A 21,610-nucleotide genomic window follows, 5' to 3' on the forward strand; every position below is an offset into this window, starting at 1 on the left:
CTGGGAGTCCATTTTCTCCTGTGCTTCATTGGCATAACAGGACATCTGGAGATCATTTTGTGGCCACACAACATGACAGATTTGTTAACTGCAGACAGGGGTTCATGCCACTTGGCTGTGGTATCTACCCAACAGATCTGAGATGGTGACAATGGGCTTTTTTTCTTCTGTTGAACCAAGTGTTCTTTCAGAGCAAGTGCTGCTGAGAGAAATACTCTCATGAGCAAATTGGCATGTGTATCAGAGGCTTTGTCTTGATTTCCACAGATAATTTTTACACTAAATTGACATTTCTCTAAGTGAACTACATTTCTATCCTCTATAAATTTTAATGCTGGACATTACAAAATGGCACCCTGCAAGCTGAATCTAGCAACCAGATGTGTTTTCTTTGGCTTATACTGTGTTAGAGAAACATTTCAACATTTTATACTAAATTGATGATTTTACACTAAATAGGACTTTCTTTAAATGAACTACACTTATATCCTCTATAAACTTTAAAACTGGGTATCACAAAATGGCACCATTCACCAGGCTTGGTGGCACGTGCCTGTAGTCCCAGCTACGTGGGAGGCTCAGGTGGGAGGATCACCTGAGCCCAGGAGTTCTGGGCTGTAGTGTGCTATGCCGATTGGGTGTCTGTACTAAGTTTGGCATCAATATGGTGACCTCCCATGAGCGGAGGACCACCAGGTTGCCTAAGGAGGGATGAACCTGCCCAGGTTGGAAACAGAGAGGTCAAAACTCCCGTGCTGATCAGTAGTGGGATCACGCCTGTGAATAGCCACTGTACCCCAGCCTAGGCAACATAGCGAGACCCCATCTCTTAAAAAGAAAAAAAAAAAGGCACCATTCAAGCTAAATCCAGCTACACGATGGGTTTTGTTTGGCTTAAATAGTGGTTAAAGAAACATTTGAATTAGTTTCCATCATTTAAAAATTAAGTGATTCTACCTAAAAATTGGGATTCCTGGCTTCTCTTGAAAAGTAGGATGGGTTGGCAGTGCCTGCCCATGCTGCCTCTCTGCATGGCGACAATGGCTTAGAGCAAAGTCGAGGCTGCCTCCATTAAGACAGGTGTGCATTCTGTAGTGTGCAGCAGGCCCGCCATGGCTGTTACAATCACTGTAACCTCCCCAGGCCACTGCCACTCCTTTCATTGCCTGCCGGTCCCCATGGGCATTTGAGTTTGTAACCCCAGCTTTAAACCAAGCAGAGTGAACCTCACCAACGGGCATGTGACTATGGAACGATGAGGAGGATGTCGGTGTGGTTCTATTCAAGTATTCTTCTATTATAAAGGAGCGTCTGTTATTTCTGTGTTTTAAATGCTCTGTTTTAAAACCTCCCACTGAGTAAACAGGAGAGATCATCAGCTTTGGAGTCCTCAGGAGGGCCTGGGTTCAAGGGCTTGATCCACAGGTTGTGAGCTGTGGGACCTTGTACAAGTAGCTTAACCTCTCTGAACCTCAGTTTCCTGCTCAGTCAAGTAGAGAAACACAGCAAACACATAGGGCTGTTGTGGGGATGAATGAGATGCGACTGGGGTTCATGTGGAGGTACTGGCCACACATCAGGGCCGATTCTCCCCAGCAGGTGGTACAGGACTGTGCTGGAGCGATTGCTGGAAGATGTGGGAATTTTTTCAGGCTCAAAGCAGAGGGAAAGGGGAATGTTTTCTGTCTGAAGCTGAAAGACATCAACGTATAATTCAGAATGTCAGGGATGCTCTATTACCCTAAGCACGGGCTCTGGAGCCAGACTCCCTGTGTTGCAGTTGGAGTTCTGCCACTTAGAAGCTGTGTGATCTTGGGCCAGTCATTTGACTGCTCTGCGCTTCTGGAAGATGGAGAGGACGGCACGGCTTATTCTCTGTGTTTGCTTCCGGGATTGAGCAGACAGAGAACATGAAAAGCATGGAGCAGAGTGTGTGGCCCACATTTTGTCCCGGGTGCAGGCCTCGGGTCTGTCCTGCTCCCTCATGCGATTCACAGAACCAGTGCGATGGATGCAATCACACCTTTCTCACGCAGGGTGGTGATGGAGGTTACGACACGTGGTGAAGAGAACAATATAGGATCGCTTAGGAAAGATAACAGGCTTCACTGAGTCTTGGGAGCTTGACTTGCTCTAAGCATTTTGGTTGAAGTTCTATTCGTAAATTTAGCTGACATTCACCTACATTTCACTTTACTAAAGAGAAAGAGAGTAGTATTACTGGAAGCCTGGAATTATAGATCTGCAGCAGTTTGAGTGGAAGCTATTGTGACTCTCAGGGAAAATACATAACACACACACACACACACACACACACACCCTGGAGTGTGGACGTGTGGCTGTGCTTTCTCACTTGCTGCGTGACCACTGGCAAGCTACTTAACCAGGCAGGTCCTCGACTTCCTCACACGTGCTATGGAGAATGCGATGGCTTCCTCTTGGGTGCTTCAGTTAGAAAATGCCTGTGAACTGTTTTTGGCTGTCTTTGGAACAGCAAACCTTTCTCAGAGCACTCAGCTGCAGCAATGGCCTCACGCAGGGGGAAGCGGCACAGGAAGTTCTGGTGGCAGGGGTAGAGGCCTTGGGCACGCTAGGACACCCACCTGGGCAGTGTAGAGAGTGAGCATCCCGGCAGGGCTGCAGGCTGGGAGGGGCTCGGAGGGGCTGGGAGGGGCTGGGAGAGCTGGGAGGGGCTGGGAGAGGCTGGGAGAGGCTGGGAGAGCTGGGAGGGGCTGGGAGAGGCTGGGAGAGGCTGGGAGAGCTGGGAGGGGCTGGGAGAGGCTGGGAGAGGCTGGGAGAGCTGGGAGGGGCTGGGAGAGGCTGGGAGGGGCTGGGAGAGCTGGGAGGGGCTGGGAGAGGCTGGGAGAGGCTGGGAGAGGCTGGGAGGGGCTGGGAGAGCTGGGAGGGGCTGGGAGAGGCTGGGAGAGGCTGGAAGAGCTGGGAGGGGCTGGGAGAGGCTGGGAGAGCTGGGAGGGGCTGGGAGAGGCTGGGAGAGCTGGGAGGGGCTGGGAGAGGCTGGAAGAGCTGGGAGGGGCTGGGAGAGGCTGGGAGAGGCTGGGAGAGCTGGGAGGGGCTGGAAGAGCTGGGAGAGGCTGGGAGAGCTGGGAGGGGCTGGGAGAGCTGGGAGAGCTGGGAGAGGCTGGGAGAGGCTGGGAGAGCTGGGAGGGGCTGGGAGAGGCTGGGAGGGGCTGGGAGAGCTGGGAGGGGCTGGGAGAGGCTGGGAGAGGCTGGGAGAGCTGGGAGGGGCTGGGAGAGGCTGGGAGAGGCTGGAAGAGCTGGGAGGGGCTGGGAGAGGCTGGGAGAGCTGGGAGGGGCTGGGAGAGGCTGGGAGAGGCTGGAAGAGCTGGGAGGGGCTGGAAGAGCTGGGAGAGCTGGGAGGGGCTGGGAGAGCTGGGAGAGCTGGGAGAGGCTGGGAGAGGCTGGGAGAGCTGGGAGGGGCTGGGAGGGGCTGGGAGAGCTGGGAGAGGCTGGGAGAGGCTGGGAGAGGCTGGGAGAGGCTGGGAGAGGCTGGGAGGAGCTGGGAGGGGCTGGGAGAAGGTGGAAGAGCTGGGAGCGGCTGGGAGGGGCTGGGAGGGGCTGGGAGAGCTGGGAGAGGCTGGGAGGGGCTGGGAGAGGCTGGGAGAGGGTGGAAGAGCTGGGAGCGGCTGGGAGGGGCTGGGAGGGGCTGGGAGAGCTGGGAGAGGCTGGGAGGGGCTGGGAGAGGCTGGGAGAGGGTGGAAGAGCTGGGAGAGGCTGGGAGGGGCTGGGAGGGGCTGGGAGAGGCTGGGAGAGGCTGGGAGAGATGGCATAGGCCTTGAGCCAGGAGTTGTGAGTTCATGAAGATAGGCTGAGAGATGTGTGGGGCAGGAGTGAAGGCAGCCGATCGGGGTAGCCCACAGAGCTGTATCTGGGGTTGGACTCTTGGAGCCAGAGCCTTGGACAGCCTCTCAGAACCAGAAGACCCTTGCTGCCCTGTAAGCCAACGTTCTCCCTACTGCCTGGCTCTCAAGGATGCCAGCTGCCAGACTGGGAGGGCCATCGTCCAGACATTAGGTGTCTGAGGCACCAGCTACAGCCTGGTCCTGGTGGCCACATAGAACCTCAGCCCCGCTCAGCTCAGGGCTGAGCTTGATGGCCAAGCTGGTGGGTTAGGGTTTGGAGTCTGCGGAGCTTGAGGCCTTCCCAAGGGGAAACCAAGTAGTCCTAGCGTAGAATCTAGGTGAAGTGCAGGCCTCTAACTCTCTACGGCAGACAGACGGCAGGGTAACGGCGCGCATTCCAGTGCCCTTCCCTAAAGTCCCCAAGAGCCATCCCCCGACGTGGGAATTGGGTTTGATGGATTGGCACGTCACCCTGCAGATGCTCCGCCCCTGGGGCAGAGAGTTCCATGTTCGGAGATGCTGCCTTGGGAGCTGGATGGTCTCCATAGGTATTTTACATTTGCTTCTTTGGTTTCAGCTTAAAGGATTTATTCACAGCTGACTATGTTTGGAAGCATGTTTTTGGCTGATGGGACGAAAGGAGGCCAAATACAGACAAAGACGAGTTCCCATTTAGAATGCAGAGGCCACCCGGCAGCATGGCAGAACCTTTTCCCTAACACCGCCCCTGATCCGAAGGAGGAATAGATTCCAGACAAGCAGATGCCGGCTCCGGAGATAGAGGGGTTCCTAGTTCTGCAGAGCCGAGAGGACCTTAAAGCCTGGCTCTGGGCTGATCCCACAGTGCCCTGGGAGCCCCTTGCTCATGAGCTCCTGTCTCCCGGTGCCTATAGATAGGCTCTGGTATCCTTGATCCTTACCCAGCTTCTTCCCTCGTCCCTAATTCCTCCTTGGCCAGCCGTCTCTGATCTTTCCCTTTTTTACCGCCAAATCTTTGGAAGGGTGGTCTGAAATTCCACCAGCTCCTGCTTCTCTCTCCTGTCCTCACACAAATGTGGGCTGCTCAACCTTTGCTCCCTCTGAGCCTCACTGATGGTTCTCAACAACGTCCTTCAAAATGTCACCACCAAGCTCAGCAAACCCACTGCTGTCTCTCCTGCTTCATTCAACTCCTGACTCTTTTCTTGATGTAACAGTTACTGTGGGCTTCAGTAGAACATTGAGACAGAGAGCATAGAGTCACAGAGAACTGTGTTTTAACCAGCCAGTGTGGCCTTGGGGGACTGATGGCAATTTTCTGGGACTCAGTTCCCCTCTATGTAAAGTGAGGATGATGATAGAACTGACTTCAAAGCGTCTTTAGGAAGATTAAACCAGATGTGACATAGTCAGCTGTGGTATTAAAAGAGTATTACTATTAAGTAGTATCACCGTGTACCTCCGTATCTGTGTTCTGTGTAAACATCGCGGGTTCCATGAGAGAGCAGCAAGTAACCAAACAAACAAAAAGAAACTAGCCTCTGTAGTTAAATGACCTTGGCAAACACCGCAGACGCGTCTCCTCTCGCTGTTTTGGAAATTCACGACGCGTGCTAGCAGAGCAAAGGCTCGCAGTAAAAACACATGCTTAGCTTTGGTTATCCTCGCGATGCCTAAACTCATCTGCATGTCACAGAGCTGGCGTTCTGTAACACAGAGTCTGGAAAATGCTTTTCACTATATTGATACTGTCAATGTTGTGTTTCTTGAAGTGGGATGGTCAGCAGCAAAGCTGCAGGGTGCAGGCAGATGTGGGGGGCGGTCTGCCTTCCGAGGAAGGCTCTGTGGCACAGTATCTGTAGGCTGGATAGTGGGGGTGGGAATGCAAAATGGGCCCCCTCTTTATGTTAACGTGTGTTTCTGAACTCTGAGGCCGGACATAGGGGGAATCACCTTCCTGTTTTCCCTGGAGGAAACGAATTCATTCCAGTGCTTTTGTGGAAGGACGAAACGACTCCAGTGTGTGTTCTGCTTGTCTTCTCCGTGCCCTGCCTTCTTTTCCTCCTCGTGCATTGCTCAAAATGTGCTATCTTTGACAGAAATGCTTCCGATAGCCACAAGATGCTTGAAACCAGGATGTCCCCAACAGGCTGCCACGTGTGGCCCCTCAGGGTGTGACCTGCACTGCTCCGTGGGTACCATCTATACGGACTGCAGCCAGTCCCCAAGCGCCCCAGCTCCAGGGACATATCCTCCCTCTGGCATTCTGTAAAAGATGGCTGAGCCCCGTGTGTATTTGGCAGGAGACCCTGTGCCCTCTCCCTGACTCAAAGTTCTAGGATTTGCGGAAGAGGCTTCTGTTTTTCCTGGTTACCTCCCTCTTTCAGTTTCTTGAATTCGCATTCCCACTTACTTCTTCATTCACAGGGCTGCTGTCATCCTGGAACCACTCAAGAGGCTCACCTTGTCTGCTCCCCAGACAGAGCCAATTAATCAAGACAGGGGAATTGCAACAGAGTTTAATTCAGGCAGAGCTGGCTGTATTGGAGACTGGAGTTTTATTACTACTCAACTCAGTCTCCCCCACAATTGGGGGATGGGGTTTTTAAGGATAGTTTGATGGGTAGGGGGTCGGAGAGTGGGGAGTGCTGATTGGTCGGGTTGGAAATGAACTCATAAGGAGTCAAAGCTGTCCTCTTGCGCTGTGTCAGTGCCTGGGTGGGGGCCACAGGACCAGATGAGCCAGTTTATCAGTCTGGGAGGCACTAGGGGATCCATTGAGTGCAGGGTCCGAAAAATATGTCAAGCACTAATCTTAGGTTTTATTTTATTTTTTATTTATTTATTTTTTTTTTTTTTTGAGACGGAGTTTCACTCTTGTTACCCAGGCTGGAGTGCAATGGCGCGATCTCGGCTCACCGAAACCTCCACCTCCTTGGTTCAGGCAATTCTCCTGCCTCAGCCTCCTGAGTAGCTGGGATTACGGGCACGCACCACCATGCCCAGCTGATTTTTTGTATTTTTAGTAGGGACGGGGTTTCACCATGTTGACCAGGACGGTCTCGATCTCTTGACCTCGTGATCCACCCGCCTCGGCCTCCCAAAGTGCTGGGATTACAGGCTTGAGCCACCGTGCCCGGCCAGATCTTAGGTTTTATAATAGTGATGTTGTTCCCCAGGAGCAGTTGGGAGGGTTTAGAATCTTATGGCCTCTAGCTGCGACTCCTAAACCACAATTTCTAATCTTGTGGCTAACTGTTAGTCCTACAAAAGCAGTTTAGTACCCCCCTCCCGCACAAGACGGAAAGGGCTGTTATCGTTTTTTGTTTCAAAATTAAGCTATAAACTAAGTTCCTCCCAAAGTCAGTTTGGCCTACGCCCAGGAATGACCAAGGACAGCTTGGAGGTTAGAAGCAAGATGGAATTGCTTAGGTCAGATCTCTTTCACTGTCATAATTTTCTAGCTCTTATCATTTTTGCAAAGGTGGTTTCGATCTCTCCTTTCCACGTGAGCCCAAATATGAAACCCAGACTGTTTTCCTTGATGTCCCTGAAAGTTTCATTGGTCCAGGGCTTTTACTGGTGGATTGTGATGAGAGACGGGAGGGAGAGGGAGCACGTTACAGATCAGCACCACGAGCAACAGTAAGAAATGGAGGCCGGGTGTGGTGGCTCACGCCTGTAATCCAAGCACTTTGGAGGCCAAGGTGGGCGGATCACCTGAGGTCGGGAGTTCAAGACCAGCCTGACCAACATGATGAAACCCCGTCTTTAAAAAAATAAATCAAAAATAAAATAAAAAATAATAAAAATAAAGAAATGGAGTAACAGGTCCCTCCGTAGACCAGAGGCTTCCCTCCAGGGTACTCCCTCCCCACCCCCAACCTGGTTGTTGAGTTCTAGTCCCCACCTCCTCATTCTCCATCCTCCTGCCCACCTCTCCTGGGCTGCCTTAGAAACTCATTCCTTTCCTTGTTAGGCAGAGTAATTTGGTTGTCCAGGGTTTTATTTCCTTCCTCCCAGTTTTAATTTGCATATTCAAAAACTCATTAAGACAGTCTGTAAACAAATGACCCACGCCCTACTGCATGCAGTCTCCTTTTCAGCAGTTCAAAAAGAAATTTAAAAAAATAAGCCGGGCGCGGTGGCTCATGCCTGTAATCCCAGCACTTTGGGAGGCCAAGGTGGGTGGATCACAAAGTCAAGAGATCAAGACCATCCTGGTCAACATGGTGAAACCCCGTCTCTGCTAAAAACATGAAAAATTAGCTGGGCATGGTGGCGCGTGCCTGTAATCCCAGCTACTCAGGAGGCTGAGGCAGGAGAATTGCCTGAACCCAGGAGACGGAGGTTGCGGTGAGCCGAGATCGCGCCATTGCACTCCAGCCTGGGTAACAAGAGCGAAACTCTGTCTCAAAAAAAAAAAAAAAAAGAAAAAGAAAAAGAAAAAGAAAAAAAAAGAAATAAAAAAAAATAATAATGGCAGAAGATTGGAAATTCCAGTGTTCTTTAGAACATGACTGTATTTGTTGTTGAGTTTTTTTGTTTTTTTGTTTTTTAAGATGGGGTTTCACCATGATGGCCAGGCTGGTCTTGAACTCCTGACCTCAGGTGATCCACCCACCTTGGCCTCCCAAAGTGCTAGGATTACAGGCGTGAGCCACCGTGCCTGGCCAAGTTTCTCAATAACATAAATCATATCATACCCACCCTAGAAGGCAAGTAAAGTTCACTTTTATCTGTATTTGTTTTAAACAACAGTTGCTTTCACTTGCTGTATACAAGTTGATGGTAGAAATCATTACACACAGATATGTCCTGATTTGCACAGAACGGTCTAGTTTAGACCTGTTGTCCCAGCATAACTACTAATCACATCTCCTTCACTTCAAACGTGTCCTGGTTCAGACCATAAACTAAATAAAATGGCCACCCCCTACTGAAGCAGTCCGCGCTGGCTGTTCGTAGCTCTTTGATTGTCAGGCATAGCCCAGGAATTTTCTCCTTCACCATCTTATGCCTGGACCACACCTAACAACGGTTAAAGACTTAAAACGGCATTTAGCAATTGCTTTAACGACTGCCAGCCATTGGCAGGGAGGAAGATATCCCGAAGAACAAAGGGAAAAATACAGTTTGTGCAAGAGAATGGCAGGGAACTTACATATTACTTCTGATTGGCATACAAAGGAACTGAATGGCCACCCTTGAATCTATATGTATGTTTGTTTATGCAGCTACTGTAAGGGTCATTGCTGAGTTTAAAATGAGGAAACTGAGGCCAATATAAGAAAATTAAATGCCAATTTATTCAGCTCCCAGGCGAGGTTCTCTGGTGGAGGGAAAGGGGGCCAGAGAAGTCTCGCGGACTTCCTGGGGCATGGGGTTTTTACGGCTAGGAGGACCGAGCAACAGCTGGGTGCTCTGATTGGGTCCAGGGGAGCAGGATTGAGATGGGGCAGGCCGCTATTGGTTGGCGGGTTTTTGGGCAGGTTTTTCCTGTGCGAGAGCTGGCCAGGGTTGCATTAGCCGGAGCCTTCCAGGGGGGAGCCTTCCAGGGGAGCCATGCAGCAGAGCTAGGTGCCCAGTGCAGAGCCTGGTGCCGGGTGCAGAGGTGGGTGTGTCTGGCCTTACAGCTACTATTTATGCATCTGCTATCTATCTGTCTATCCATCTACCTATCCAAACATCTGTCTACATCTATCATCTCAAGCTGTGTCACAGTTTAAATACTTAACTCTGAGAAATAATCTAAGGAGGAACAAGCCCAGAACGTTAGAGCTGGAAGAAACTTTAGATGTCATCTCATCGCACAGGGACACTTAGGTGAGTCACACACAGCTTGAGGCTTAGTAAAGACTTGAACTTGCGTCTTCTGCCCCCGCCATCCCCCCTCACCAGGGCTTTCCTTGGCCCTATGCTTCCCTCTTGATTCTGTGTGCCATCATCACGTCACTACCAAGGGGAAGGAAGAAATGCAGCCCAAAGTGAGAGAGTCTTTTTCTTTCTAGCATTGTTGAGTATTGATTAACACACAGGTTATGAAATCGGACAGATGGGGAATCAAGTCCTAATTCGGTCCTTGCAAGAGAAGTGACTTGGGGTAACTTTCTAAGTCTTTGTGTCATTTACAGAGTTGTAATTGTGATGAGGTTTAGATAAGATAACATGTAAAAACATTTAGCATCCGATAAACAGTGATCATTTTTCTTCCTTTCAATGAGACTTTTTCTCTCACATCTCGAGGGTCTTGGAGGGCTTTCCTTTTTCTGGCATCTTTTAGAGTAAGAATGCACTAACTCATTATTTGCTCCTATTCAAAGAAAGACTACCCAAAGTGTGATCCACACAGCAGATCAAATGAGTCCCAAAGATTTAGAAAGAACTATAGGCAGGAGGCAGGAAGCCTGAGGCCTGGGTCTAAGCACAGCTGCAGCGTGAGGTCACTGAGTGTCCTGGGACACTCCACGTCCCTTCTCTGGGCCTTGGCATCCTGCTCTGTAAAGTTGAAGGCATTAAACTTGACCTCGGATGTTCCTGCCAGCTCGGGAAGCCCACATTTCCTCGTCTTTTTCATCCCATGCTTGCCTGTCCTGGCTATTTATAACAACCTTCCAGGGCTTGCTAGAAGAAAGAAAAGAAGTCCCATTGGCTGACCGTGATACTGACTGACTAATTAAACAAGTGACTAGGATTCAAGATCACACCCTTGCCTGTTACCAAAGATGGAGGGAAGGAGGCTTATTCAAAAGAACAGAGAGCTTGCCTGGACCACAGCCACTTGTATATTGGGTCCTCCCTTATGGAGGGAGTGGACACAGAAAACCATGCTTCCAGCCATGACCTTGTACATACGGCTTATGTGACCTCTGGCAAGTCACTTGCCTTCTCTGAGTCTCATTTTCCTCATCTCTTAAAAAAAAAAAAAAAAAAAAAATTGAATAGAGGATGGCGTGAGATTTCCACAAGATGGAAAGGTAGCAGGGACCCGTCCAGTGCTGGGGTGTGGAGTGTGGTTTGAGAATGCTTCTAAAGGACAGCTGTCTGGGGTTTGGGGAGTAGGCAGCTGTCATATGAAAGACTCTGGGCCAGGCGCAGTGGCTCACGTCTGTAATCCTAGCACTTTGGGAGGCCAAGGCAGAAGGATTGCTTGAGCCCAGGACTTTGAGACCAGCCTAGGCAACATGGTGAAAGCCCATCCCTACCAGAAATACAAAAATTATTCAGGCGTGGTGGCACACGCTTGTAGTCCCAGCTTCCCCGGCGGGGTGGGGGGGAGGCCGAGGTGGGAGAATGGCTTGATCCCAGGAGGCAGAGGTTGTGGTGAGTCAAGATCGCACCACTGTACTCTGGCCTGGGTGACAGAGCCAGACCCTGTCTCAAAAAAAACAGACTGAAGGGAACTGTGGTGTTTACATCGGGGCCTCTCGATCAGTGATGATTCTGTCACCCTTCTCCTACCCAGTGGAATGTCTGGCAATGAATGTCTGGAGACATTTTTGGTGGTCACAACTGAAGAGCTTTCCCTGGCATCTAGTAGCTAGCGGCCAGGGAGGCTGCTAAAGATTCTGCAATGCCCAGGACAGCCTGTCAACATGCTCACAATGCCAGGGGGTGGGGAGGCAGGGAAGGGTTGTTGCTGGGTGATATGTGGATTTTCCAGTGCTTGGCACAGTGGCAGGTACTGAATAGGTGTGGGTTGCATTGATGTCATCGGGAAGCAGGAACTCCCTTGTTGGATGACATCATCGGGCAGTCTGTACCCAGGGGCGAGGATGAAGGAAGATAAGTGAGGCATTTCTCGCCATCACCCCACTGTGGAACAGGCCACCTTGCAAGGAAGTGAACATCTCTCTGGAGTGTCTGAGCAGAAGCAGGGTGCCTGTTGGCCAGTTATGCTTGGGAACGGAGTCTGCCATTGGACAGGGAGGCGGGTCGCAGGTTAGGGGCCCTCTGAAGACCTGAGTTCTGAGATTGATGAGTTCAGATCCAGAAGAGGCCTCAGAGATCATGGAGTTTAACTCCTTCATTTCTGCGGTGGAAAAAAAGCATGTGAAGAGAAGATAGGAGGCTTGTCTGAGATCCCCTCGCTGCTTAGATGTGCTGCTGCAACTGAATCCCTGGTGTCTCAATATCCGTGCAAATGTTCTTCCTGCTTTCCCCACTGACTGTGTGATTCCAAGAAGGAAACCGAAGAGCTGGAGTTTGCAGCCCTTTCTAATTCTGAAGCCAGGCGTTGCAAATGTGGCTTGATGCGCAACTGGGCTAACACATTGGCTTGGATTTCTGGATAAGGGTACAATAAGGAGCATGAATATTGGTCTCGATAATAAGTGCATCTGCCCCAGCTCAGGGGCTGCTCCTAGATGGAGTTCCCTCTTCTACCCTTACTCAGTGGCACCTCCTCTGTGGAGTCCCTCCGTGGTAAATCCTTGTACACAAGGCACACAGCTGTGTGCTCATCAGAGTGGGTGCATGTGGTCCAGTCCACGGCCTCTCTTGGATTCACCTTCTCACAATATATTGCCCTCTTTCCTACCCTATAGAGCCTCACCCCAACTCCATCAGCCAGAAAGGAATTTTAAAAGTCGCCATGCCATCCCCTGTCCCGCTTTCCCCAGGTCCATCACTTGTTGTCAGATTCATCTCCAAACCTTCGGTGTCCCTCCCAGGGCCTGGTGTATGGGCGATACTATTCAGTGTTCGTTGAATGAATGAATGAGCGCATGAATGACTGGATGCCTGGTGAGCCTCCCTGTCTTGGCCCCTGCAGATCAAGGACGTCGTGGGTTATAACTCTTTGGGTCACTGCTTCTTCACGGAAGACGGGCCGGAGGAACGCAACACCTTTGACCACTGTCTTGGCCTCCTTGTCAAGTCCGGAACCCTCCTCCCCTCAGACCGTGACAGTAAGATGTGCAAGACGATCACCGAGGACTCCTATCCGGGGTACATCCCCAAGCCCAGGCAGGACTGCAAGTAAGTGCCTGGACCCCTCTCTGTGTGCCGGGGGAGGGCGTGTGCATGTGGGAGCGTGCGTTCACTCAGCTCAGCCCAGCCCCAGACTTCTGCGCCGCAGGGCTCTGCGCAGCCCTTAACCACCTACTGCTCCAGCTCCCTGCAGAGCAGGCGGGAGGGTGTCTTCTCCCTTCTCCCTTCTCAATTTGCCTCATGTGCATTTTTCTTGTCCAAAGAGAGCCCCTGTTCTCGTCTGTGGGGCTTCTCCTGATCCACACGGTGCTCTTTGATGAGAGGAAGCGGCTGCTACGTCGGCTTTCACAGAGGACCCCACCACACAGACCCTTTTCTAGTTAGAAGAGAGAGAGACGGACGCGGTGCAGCTAGTCTTCCCAGTGCAGGACCCCTCCCTTCAAAAGGGCTACGTTCCCGGGTTCTTCTGACCTAACATATTTTAGAGCCACTCTGACATCATTCGCACACAGCTTCTATTTTCAAGACCCGTGCTCTTTTTAATTTCTGAACATTTTAAGTGCTTAAACTAACACCACACTTTAATGAGAACACTGGGTTTCAGATCAACAAAGCAATGATTTCTCAAATATTTGACAAGAGACTCTCAGGCCAATATCAGAGTGCCCGACCTGCACCCACCGTGAGGCAGGGTGACCCGTGGTGGCCCTTTATCTGACCTCGGATATCTCTGCCCTCCCTGCAGCGCCGTGTCCACGTTCTGGATGGCCAATCCTAACAACAACCTCATCAACTGTGCCGCTGCAGGATCCGAGGTGAGCAGAAATATCCCTTCTCTGGTAGAAGATGAGGGTAGGGGCCGGAGGCAGGGAGACAGCTGAGGTGTACCCTGAAACATGTGTGCTCTGAGCCCCAAGTCCAGACATCCATGCAGACAGGCTTAGCTGCAGTGAAGGAAAAGAACAGACTGGGAGTGGTGGGTTGGGGGCGTCCTTTGAACTTGGTTTTTAAGGACAGCCCTGTCACTTCATAATACCGGTGACCACAGTTAGCCCTGAACAATTTATGTAGAATAAATCATATTAGAATGCCATGATTTTAGCTTAGAATGGTACCTGACACATCAGTGTTGTAAGCTCACATAATTTGATTTTTGCAAGAACCTGGTGACGTCGGTGCTATTATTAACCCCCTATGATGTGGGAGGAAGCTAAGGCTAGGAGTCCTGACATGCCCGGGACACACACAGTTGGGAGGCGGCAGCCGGGGTGGCGGCACAGCGCTCCATCCACATAGCCCTGCTGTGACCCACCCCGTCCATGGCCTTCCATGGGACGCTGACCTTGACCTGGGACTCAGCTTCCTTATCTGTAGAATGAAAGGGGCAGGCAGAGAACACTCACGAAATCCCCTCATCATGTGTAGAGAGGAAGAGTTTGAGCCCTGCTGTGATTGACACACGTCAGTTCTGAGCCGTGTCTGATAGAGTAGGAACCCCTGCAGGGCTTTAACTGTCATGGTGGGCTCTGCTTTAAACTGTCTTCCTTCCAGACCGGACCAATGGGAGGTGTGCTGGGGTGGGCATCGAGGGCCTACGTGGTGCTGGCGCTAGGTGCTAGACCCGCCCTTCAGGGTGGGCTGTGCGGCCGCCTGGCTCAGGAGCTCTCCGGGGCTGAACGCTGTGGCTTTCCCCTTGCGTCCTTCCCCACAGGAAACGGGCTTTTGGTTCATTTTTCACCACGTACCGACGGGCCCCTCCGTAGGAATGTACTCCCCAGGTTACTCAGAGCACATTCCACTGGGAAAATTCCATCACAACCGAGCACATTCCAACTACCGGGTAAGTCTTTCCAGACTGCGCCTCTCTGGCCAGCCTCTCGGTCCCCTTCCGAGGCCTGCAGATGATTAGAGCCGGGGTGGCCAGTTGGCGACAGCTGGGAACAACTGCCTTCTTTTTTTTTTTTTTTTTTTTTTTTTTTCCAGTAAAGATGGGGTTTCACCATGTTGGTCAGGCTGGTCTTGAACTCCCGACCTCAGGTGATCCCCCCGCCTTGGCCTCCAAAGTGCTTGGATCACAGGCATGAGCCACTACGCCCAGCCACAAGTGCCTGCTTAATGTTGGTCTCGAAGAAGATGGAGCAGCCTTTCGAGGCCTCTCAGGCCATTGGCAGAAGGAAACGGAGATGTGGTTCTGAAGGGAGGGGGAGGCAGCCCTGGCATGCTCTCTGCCGTTCCCTCTTGCCTTGTTTCTTGGGAAATGAATGAGGTGCTGCATCTGCACAGAGCTAAGTGGCCAGGTGGGACACACAGTCCCCAGTCATCTTCCTTTGCTCATCAACATGTCCTAAGCACCTGTTGTTGGGTCTAGCACCAGGGGGTGCTAGGCACTGGGGGGACAGAGGGCATCCCAAGGTGACCGGGATCTTGAGTCTGTCAAGAACGTCCCAGCAAGGATGGCAGTCAAAACCAGAGTCGTGGGGCATGGGAATGGAGCTTGGAGCATAGCTGAGACCAGAGACGCTGTTTGTGAGGGCAGAGGTAGTCTCAAGGATGCCAGGGCAGTATGCAGGGAGGCTCCCAAATGCCTAGGGGGGTGTTCTGGTTGAGTCCCTAATGGCACCGATGAAGAAACTGACACTCCTCAAGGGGCACAGATACATTCAGAGTCAAAAAGTAAAAGGATGAAAAAAGCCCAACCAGAGAGGAGACAGAAAGGGAGCATGTCTCAGAATAGACCTGTGCTTACACCTACGAGATGGGGTGAGTTGGGGGGCTGGGTGGCAAAGACAGAAGAGTCGTCTCTGGGCAGTGTTGTATCCCAGGAACTAGGAAAGAGGGCAGTGTCATGGGGCAGGGCACAGAGGTGGGGAGGACAACAGTCTCGCCCTGACAGAGGAGAATTCGAGCGAGGTGTCAGAGAGGGCGTTTCTGAGGCTGACACGGACCTCAGAGAGCTGTCTCCATGCAGAGGCAGGTGCAGGGGCGTATCACTGTTGGTGGCCGGGGGAACAGTGGAGAGCATATGTTGGCTGCTTGTTAAGACATCCCCGATACCCACCGCTTGGGAAGGCTTCCCGTGAGCAGGGAGGTGGGCCGCACGGAACCAAGCAGGTGTGGAGAGGCCGGAAAGCGGGGAGTGCCTGTGGGTGGATGGTTTCCAACACGCAGGCATGCAAGGGCTCACGGGTGCACGCAGAGGCGAGCCTTGCGGAAGGGAGCAGGTCTCGGTCTCCGAGGTAGGGAGGGAAGGAGTGAAGAGGAACCTCCAGCTGCGTTGATGCCATTGTCTGAGCCAAGGAGGAGGCCCCATCCTTGGTGTTTATGCCCAGTAAGCCTTGACTCCACATCCACACGGAGAGGGACCCGTCCCAGGAAGCGTCACCTGGGGTCCTCGCAACCATCATGTGATGTAGGTGTTACCAGCCCATTTTGCAGACACGATGACTGAGGCTAAAGAAGGGAAGGGACTTGCCCAGTCGTAGTTAGTAGGAGTGGAGAGCTTCGAGTCAATCCCACATCACCTGACTCACATCGCTGCTGCCCAGTGATAAGCCAGCTGGAGAATGAATGGCCACAGTGCCCGCCAGTTACCTAAAGAAGAGAAACCCGAGTCTGAGTGTTCACAAGAGGCTAAGAGGATCCAGAAAGGAGTGAAGACTGAACGGTGGCCTCCCTGGGCGGCACCATGCAATTTCTCCCTGCCCCACAGCTGACAAAGGGGACATGTTTGGAGTCAAACAAGAAAGCCAGATTCTCTCTTCAAGTCAGGCAGGAGCTAAAATGAGACCGTAGGAAGGTCACTGACCCCCGCCCAAGGTAAAGACAGGACTTAGGTTCAGCGTTCCCTTTAAATCACAGCTGATACATTTCCTAAGCGTGAACACCTGTTGCTGACCTGAGGCCTGGGCTGATAACCGTCCAGAGCAGTGTGGGTTCCACACGTGAACTGTGCCATGCGGCCCTGGACAAGACACCTGCCTCTCTAGACTGCAGTTTCCATATCTGCTCCTCAAAGAGGTCAAATATTCCAGATTTGGGCCGGGCGCGGTGGCTCACGCCTGTAATCCCAGCATTTTAGGAGGCCGAGGCGGGTGGATCATGAGGTCAAGAGATCGAGACCATCCTGGTCAACATGGTGAAACCCCGTCTCTACTAAAAATACAAAAAAATTAGCTGGGCATGGTGGCGCATGCCTGTAATCCCAGCTACTCGGGAGGCTGAGGCAGGAGAATTGCCTGAACCCAGGAGGCGGAGGTTGCGGTGAGCCGAGATCGCGCCATTGCACTCCAGCCTGGGTAACAAGAGCGAGACTCCGTCTCAAAAAAAAAAAAAAAAAAAAAAAAAAAAAAAAAAAAAAATTCCAGATTTGGTCTGAGCCATGCAGAATAAGGCAGCGTCTTCACCTCCCTCACTGTAGATCCTCTGCTTCTGTTGATGCAGCCTGAGAACAGAGCTGGTTCTCCTGGAGCATTCAGAAGTATGCAGTGAGGCTGGGTGTGAGAAGATGCCTGTAGCCCACAGTAGAAGCTAATGTGTCCCTGAATGTCTCTTCCCTACAGGCTGGCATGATCATAGACAACGGGGTCAAAACCACCGAGGCCTCTGCCAAGGACAAGCGGCCCTTCCTCTCTATCATCTCTGCCAGGTAATCAGCCATCGGGAAGACACAGTCCATGGTGACCTTGCGGTCCAGCTCCTGCCTCCCCCTCCTTCAGCCACTCATTCATTCATTCACTGCTGTTGAGCTCTTGGTTTGTGCTGGGCATTGAGCTAGTTGCTGGGGGTACAATGGTGAAAACTTGAGCAGGGTAAAGTCTGAATTAGGATTCCGGCTCCAGTAGCCAAAGGAAGATAGAAATTCCCAGAGGTTTTTAGATCCCACAGCAACGTGAATACCTGGTAAGTCGGCAGAAACGAGCGTCGCCACAAGATGTTGGGCCGGGATGAAAGGGTGAAGAGAATAGAAGGGAAGAATTTCACCGTCAATTTAATGGGAAAGAATATGCAGGTCATGCCTATAAATCAACCTGCTGTTCAGGCAAAGGCCAGGGGCAACTTTTAAAAGGTACTTTTGAAACCTCAAGGTAATTAGCAAAAACAATCCCCTTTAAAGAGACAAGTTGCTTGGTCTCCATCAAAAGTGGGTAACACTGATAACACGATCGTGCACTCTGTTTTGTAACTACGAAGTCCCCAGGAGAGGCACTAGTTCGAGGTGATCTGCCAGTTAGTGGAAGAGCTGGGTGTCCCCAGACTCTCCTGCTGGGCCACTGCGTTGCATGCGCTGCTGGGACTGGCTGGCTGAACCCTCCTCTGTGCTTCGACTCCCCTTGGGGGCAGGCTCTTCGGTAGTACTGACAAACAAGAAAGGTGCCCTGTTTATAGCCCGCGTGGGCTGGTCCATGGAGGAGAGACCTCTTGCGTCTCTGATGAGCTCAGAAGGTTCATTCAATGAGAATGGGTTTCTGTGTAGTCAGTGCCTTCCTGGGCACTGTGAGTAGAGAGAGGCTCACAGAGCCCAGAAGGGAGTCAGCAGAGGTGTGGCCCCGACACCGCCACCTGTGCCCTCCCCATGGTGTGCTGCAGGTACAGTCCTCACCAGGACGCCGACCCGCTGAAGCCCCGGGAGCCCGCCATCATCAAGCACTTCACTGCCTACAAGAACCAGGACCACGGAGCCTGGCTGCGCGGCGGGGACGTGTGGCTGGACAGCTGCCGGTGAGTCAGAGCGGCGTGTGGCTTTGGCACCAAGTGGGCGTGACGCGTCTTCCCCCAGCGCCCCACAGAGAGAGGAGAGCGAAGCAGAGAGGGGAAGCCAGACATACTGACGTTCGGCATTCTGGTCCCTCAGCCAGGCAGGGGCATAGAAGGGCAGCAGGCAGTGGCCAAAAAAAAAAAAAAAAAATCAAAAAACAAAACCCAAAAGCAGCCTATTGGCTTCAGCCCACAGTGCCAGGTGCTGTGGGTTGTGATTTGCTTCCAAATAGTCACTGGGCATGGCGTTCTCAAGGTCACAGGGCCCATCAGCTAAGGGAGGGAAGAAGAGGGATGCCAGAATATTCCAGGCACTTACTGCGTGGAAGACTTGGTTGTGTTCGTTTCTTACCGTGTTTCTCAAACATGTAAATCATGATCTCCATTTTAGAAATGATAACTGAAGTTCAGTTTAGTGAATTTCTCAAGGTCACACAGTTAGTGTTTGAACTGGAGCTTGGAGCTACAGTTCACTGGACTGCAAGACCCAGATGAGAAAGGCAGGGAATGCTGAGCTCTCACAGAGGCCCCTGTGTGAGTGACTGGCACACGCTGGACAAGTGGCACACGCTGGGCAAGGACCAGAAGGTGCAGGCAGCAGAGCAGGGTTTGTTTTCAGGGAGTATTGTGAAATGTCTCCTTGTCTGCCAATTGTGTTAAAAAATGGGAAATCAGAAACCCTGTTAGGAAATAAACATATTTCTCTATTTTATTGTGACCAATTAAAGGAGAAATAGCGGTGAAAGGGAACAAGAGAAACTGAAAAGTGTGTGAGGAGAAAAGCAGAGACGCAGCATTGGCAGAGCGCAAGAGAGAGGAGGAGGGAGAGAGAGGCTGCTCAGAAAGGCAGAGACCTGAGGAGACCCTGACTTAGCGAGGGAGCCCCAGGAAGACACGTGGAAGACAGAGACAGGAGTTGCAAAGGCCTTCGGATCCCCCAGCCAGGCTGGGGCATAGAATGGCAGTAGGCAGTGGCCAAAAATAAACAATAGGAAAAAAAAAGTTCAAAAAAACTAAACCTAAAAACAGAGGCGGGGCCGGGCGCGGTGGCTCACGCCTGTAATCCCAGCACTTTGGGAGGCCGAGGCGGGCGGATCACGAGGTCGAGAGATCGAGACCATCCTGGTCAACATGGCGAAACCCCGTCTCTACTAAAAATACAAAAAAATAGCTGGGCATGGTGGCGCATGCCTGTAATCCCAGCTACTTAGGAGACTGAGACAGGAGAATTGCCTGAGCCTAGGAGGCGGAGGTTGCGGTGAGCCGAGATCGCGCCATTGCACTCCAGCCTGGGTAACGAGCGAAACTCCGTCTCAAAAAAAAAAAAAAAAAAAAAAAAAAAAAAAAAAAAAAAAAAAAAAAAAACAGAGGCAGAGGCAGAGAGACTGAGGGCCTTCCTTTTTTTTTTTTTTTTTGGTGGGATGGAGTGTCACTCTGTCACCTGGGCTGGAGTGCAGTGGCGTGATCTCAGCACATTGCAAGCTCCACTTCCTGGGTTCAAGCGATTCTCCTGCCTCAGCCTCCCAAGTAGCTGGGATTATAGGCAGGCACCACGATGCCCAACTAATTTTTGCATTTTTAGTAGAGATGGGGTTTCACCACATTGGCCAGGCTGGTCTCGAACTCATGACCTCATGATCTGCCTGCCTTGACCTCCCAAGTGTTGACATTACAGGCGTGAGCCACTGCGCCTGGCCTAGGGGACTTCATTTTGCACAGGAGAAGAGAAGTCATTCATTTTAAGAAGAAGGGAAGGGAAAGAAGGGAGCTAATTCTAGGTTTCTGAAGGGCCTTTAGGGGAAGTGGGCAGGCTGGTTCCGATTGGCTCCAGAGGGCAGAAGTGATAGGAGAGCCTGCCTACCACATGAGACACCAGTCCAGGGGTAAGCTGCCAGGTTGCTCATCCATAGAGCAGACCCTCCAGCATCCTTGGGAGGGGCGCTACGCAGAAGGTGGGTGGAAGCCCTGGGTTGAAGGGAAACTAGATGGTGTCAGTGCTAAAATTCTTTGCAGTATCCTAAGTTTGGTAAATTTCTTGGTTCTGGTTGTTGGGCATCTCAGAGTTTGGATTCCTAAGGAGATGGTAAATGCCAGATTTGTGGCAGCAAGAAAAACTGTGACGACCCCTCCTGCCAAAGTGGGTGTATCTTTTAATCCTCCACCAGATTCGTTCCACGGTGGCCCAGGAGCTGGCTGGCACCAAGACTGTGGTCCTACACATGGACGAGGTTGGCACAGTCAGGGACTGACAGAGGATCGGGATCCCTTCAAGGACTGGCGCATTTGGCCATTGTAGCCCTGTCGGGAAGGTCACTCTATAAACACTGACTGCAGGCAGGGATGGAGGGGCACTCCTGGAGGCAGGAAGGCCAGCGAAGATACTACTGCAGTGGTCCAGATGAGAGAGGACTGCAGGTCATGAGAGCTTGGTTGGAACTGAGCCTTTGAAATAGGGAACAGGCTTGGATAGAAGATAATTGTGTTGTTTCAGACATGCTAAGTTTGAGATGCTCACGAGACATTTACTGGGAAGGTCCCAAATCGGGGAAGTGCAGGTGGGAAAAGTGCCTGATTTTGGAGTCATCAGTGGGTCAGTGGGCATGGGAACTATGAGTCTCTGTGACATTCCCAGGGACGCAGTGGAGAATGAGGGGACCAAGAGCTGAGCGCTGGGGGACAGAAGCAATGAGGAAAAGCCATGGAGGGGTCTGGGAGACAAGACTCAGGAAGTTTTGGAAATAAATGGAGAAGATGATGCTCTAATGATAGGCCTGGAATGATGGATTTGAGCTAAATGGGCTTTGGAAAAAGAAAAAGTTCCATGTGTCCGGAAAGAGGGTGGGCAGGGTATGAAAACACACACTGGGCGCTAGAGAGCGTCCTGGCCACTGGGACCAGCCTGGTGTAGCTGGGATGGCTTCACCAGGCCCTGGAGCTTGGGTCCATGGAGAATAAAAAGCCACGGAAATTTTAGGGAGCAGAGAGGTTGGTGAGAATGGTACTTTGAGATGAGCCTGGCAGGGTGGACAGGACAGATGGGAGAAGCAGAGGCGTGGAGACCAGTTAAATCTACCTACCCCTGGACA

General features: G+C 51.7%; 1 protein-coding gene across 3 annotated transcripts in view; it reads left to right on the forward strand.

Moving 5' to 3' along the window:
* The window catches only part of CEMIP (cell migration inducing hyaluronidase 1), a 173,703-nt gene that overhangs the window by 130,231 nt on the left and 21,862 nt on the right, over window positions 1–21,610 (forward strand). For all 3 annotated transcript variants that reach the window (XM_074399935.1, XM_074399936.1, XM_003921681.4), the window contains 5 exons: window positions 12,613–12,818; window positions 13,516–13,585; window positions 14,482–14,610; window positions 17,330–17,415; window positions 18,357–18,488. In XM_074399935.1, coding sequence (XP_074256036.1) covers window positions 12,613–12,818; window positions 13,516–13,585; window positions 14,482–14,610; window positions 17,330–17,415; window positions 18,357–18,488 — 623 coding nt within the window. The remainder of the gene's footprint in view (window positions 1–12,612; window positions 12,819–13,515; window positions 13,586–14,481; window positions 14,611–17,329; window positions 17,416–18,356; window positions 18,489–21,610) is intronic.

This window comes from Saimiri boliviensis, chromosome 5 (assembly GCF_048565385.1).
Source record: "Saimiri boliviensis isolate mSaiBol1 chromosome 5, mSaiBol1.pri, whole genome shotgun sequence".
Lineage (NCBI taxonomy): Eukaryota > Metazoa > Chordata > Mammalia > Primates > Cebidae > Saimiri > Saimiri boliviensis.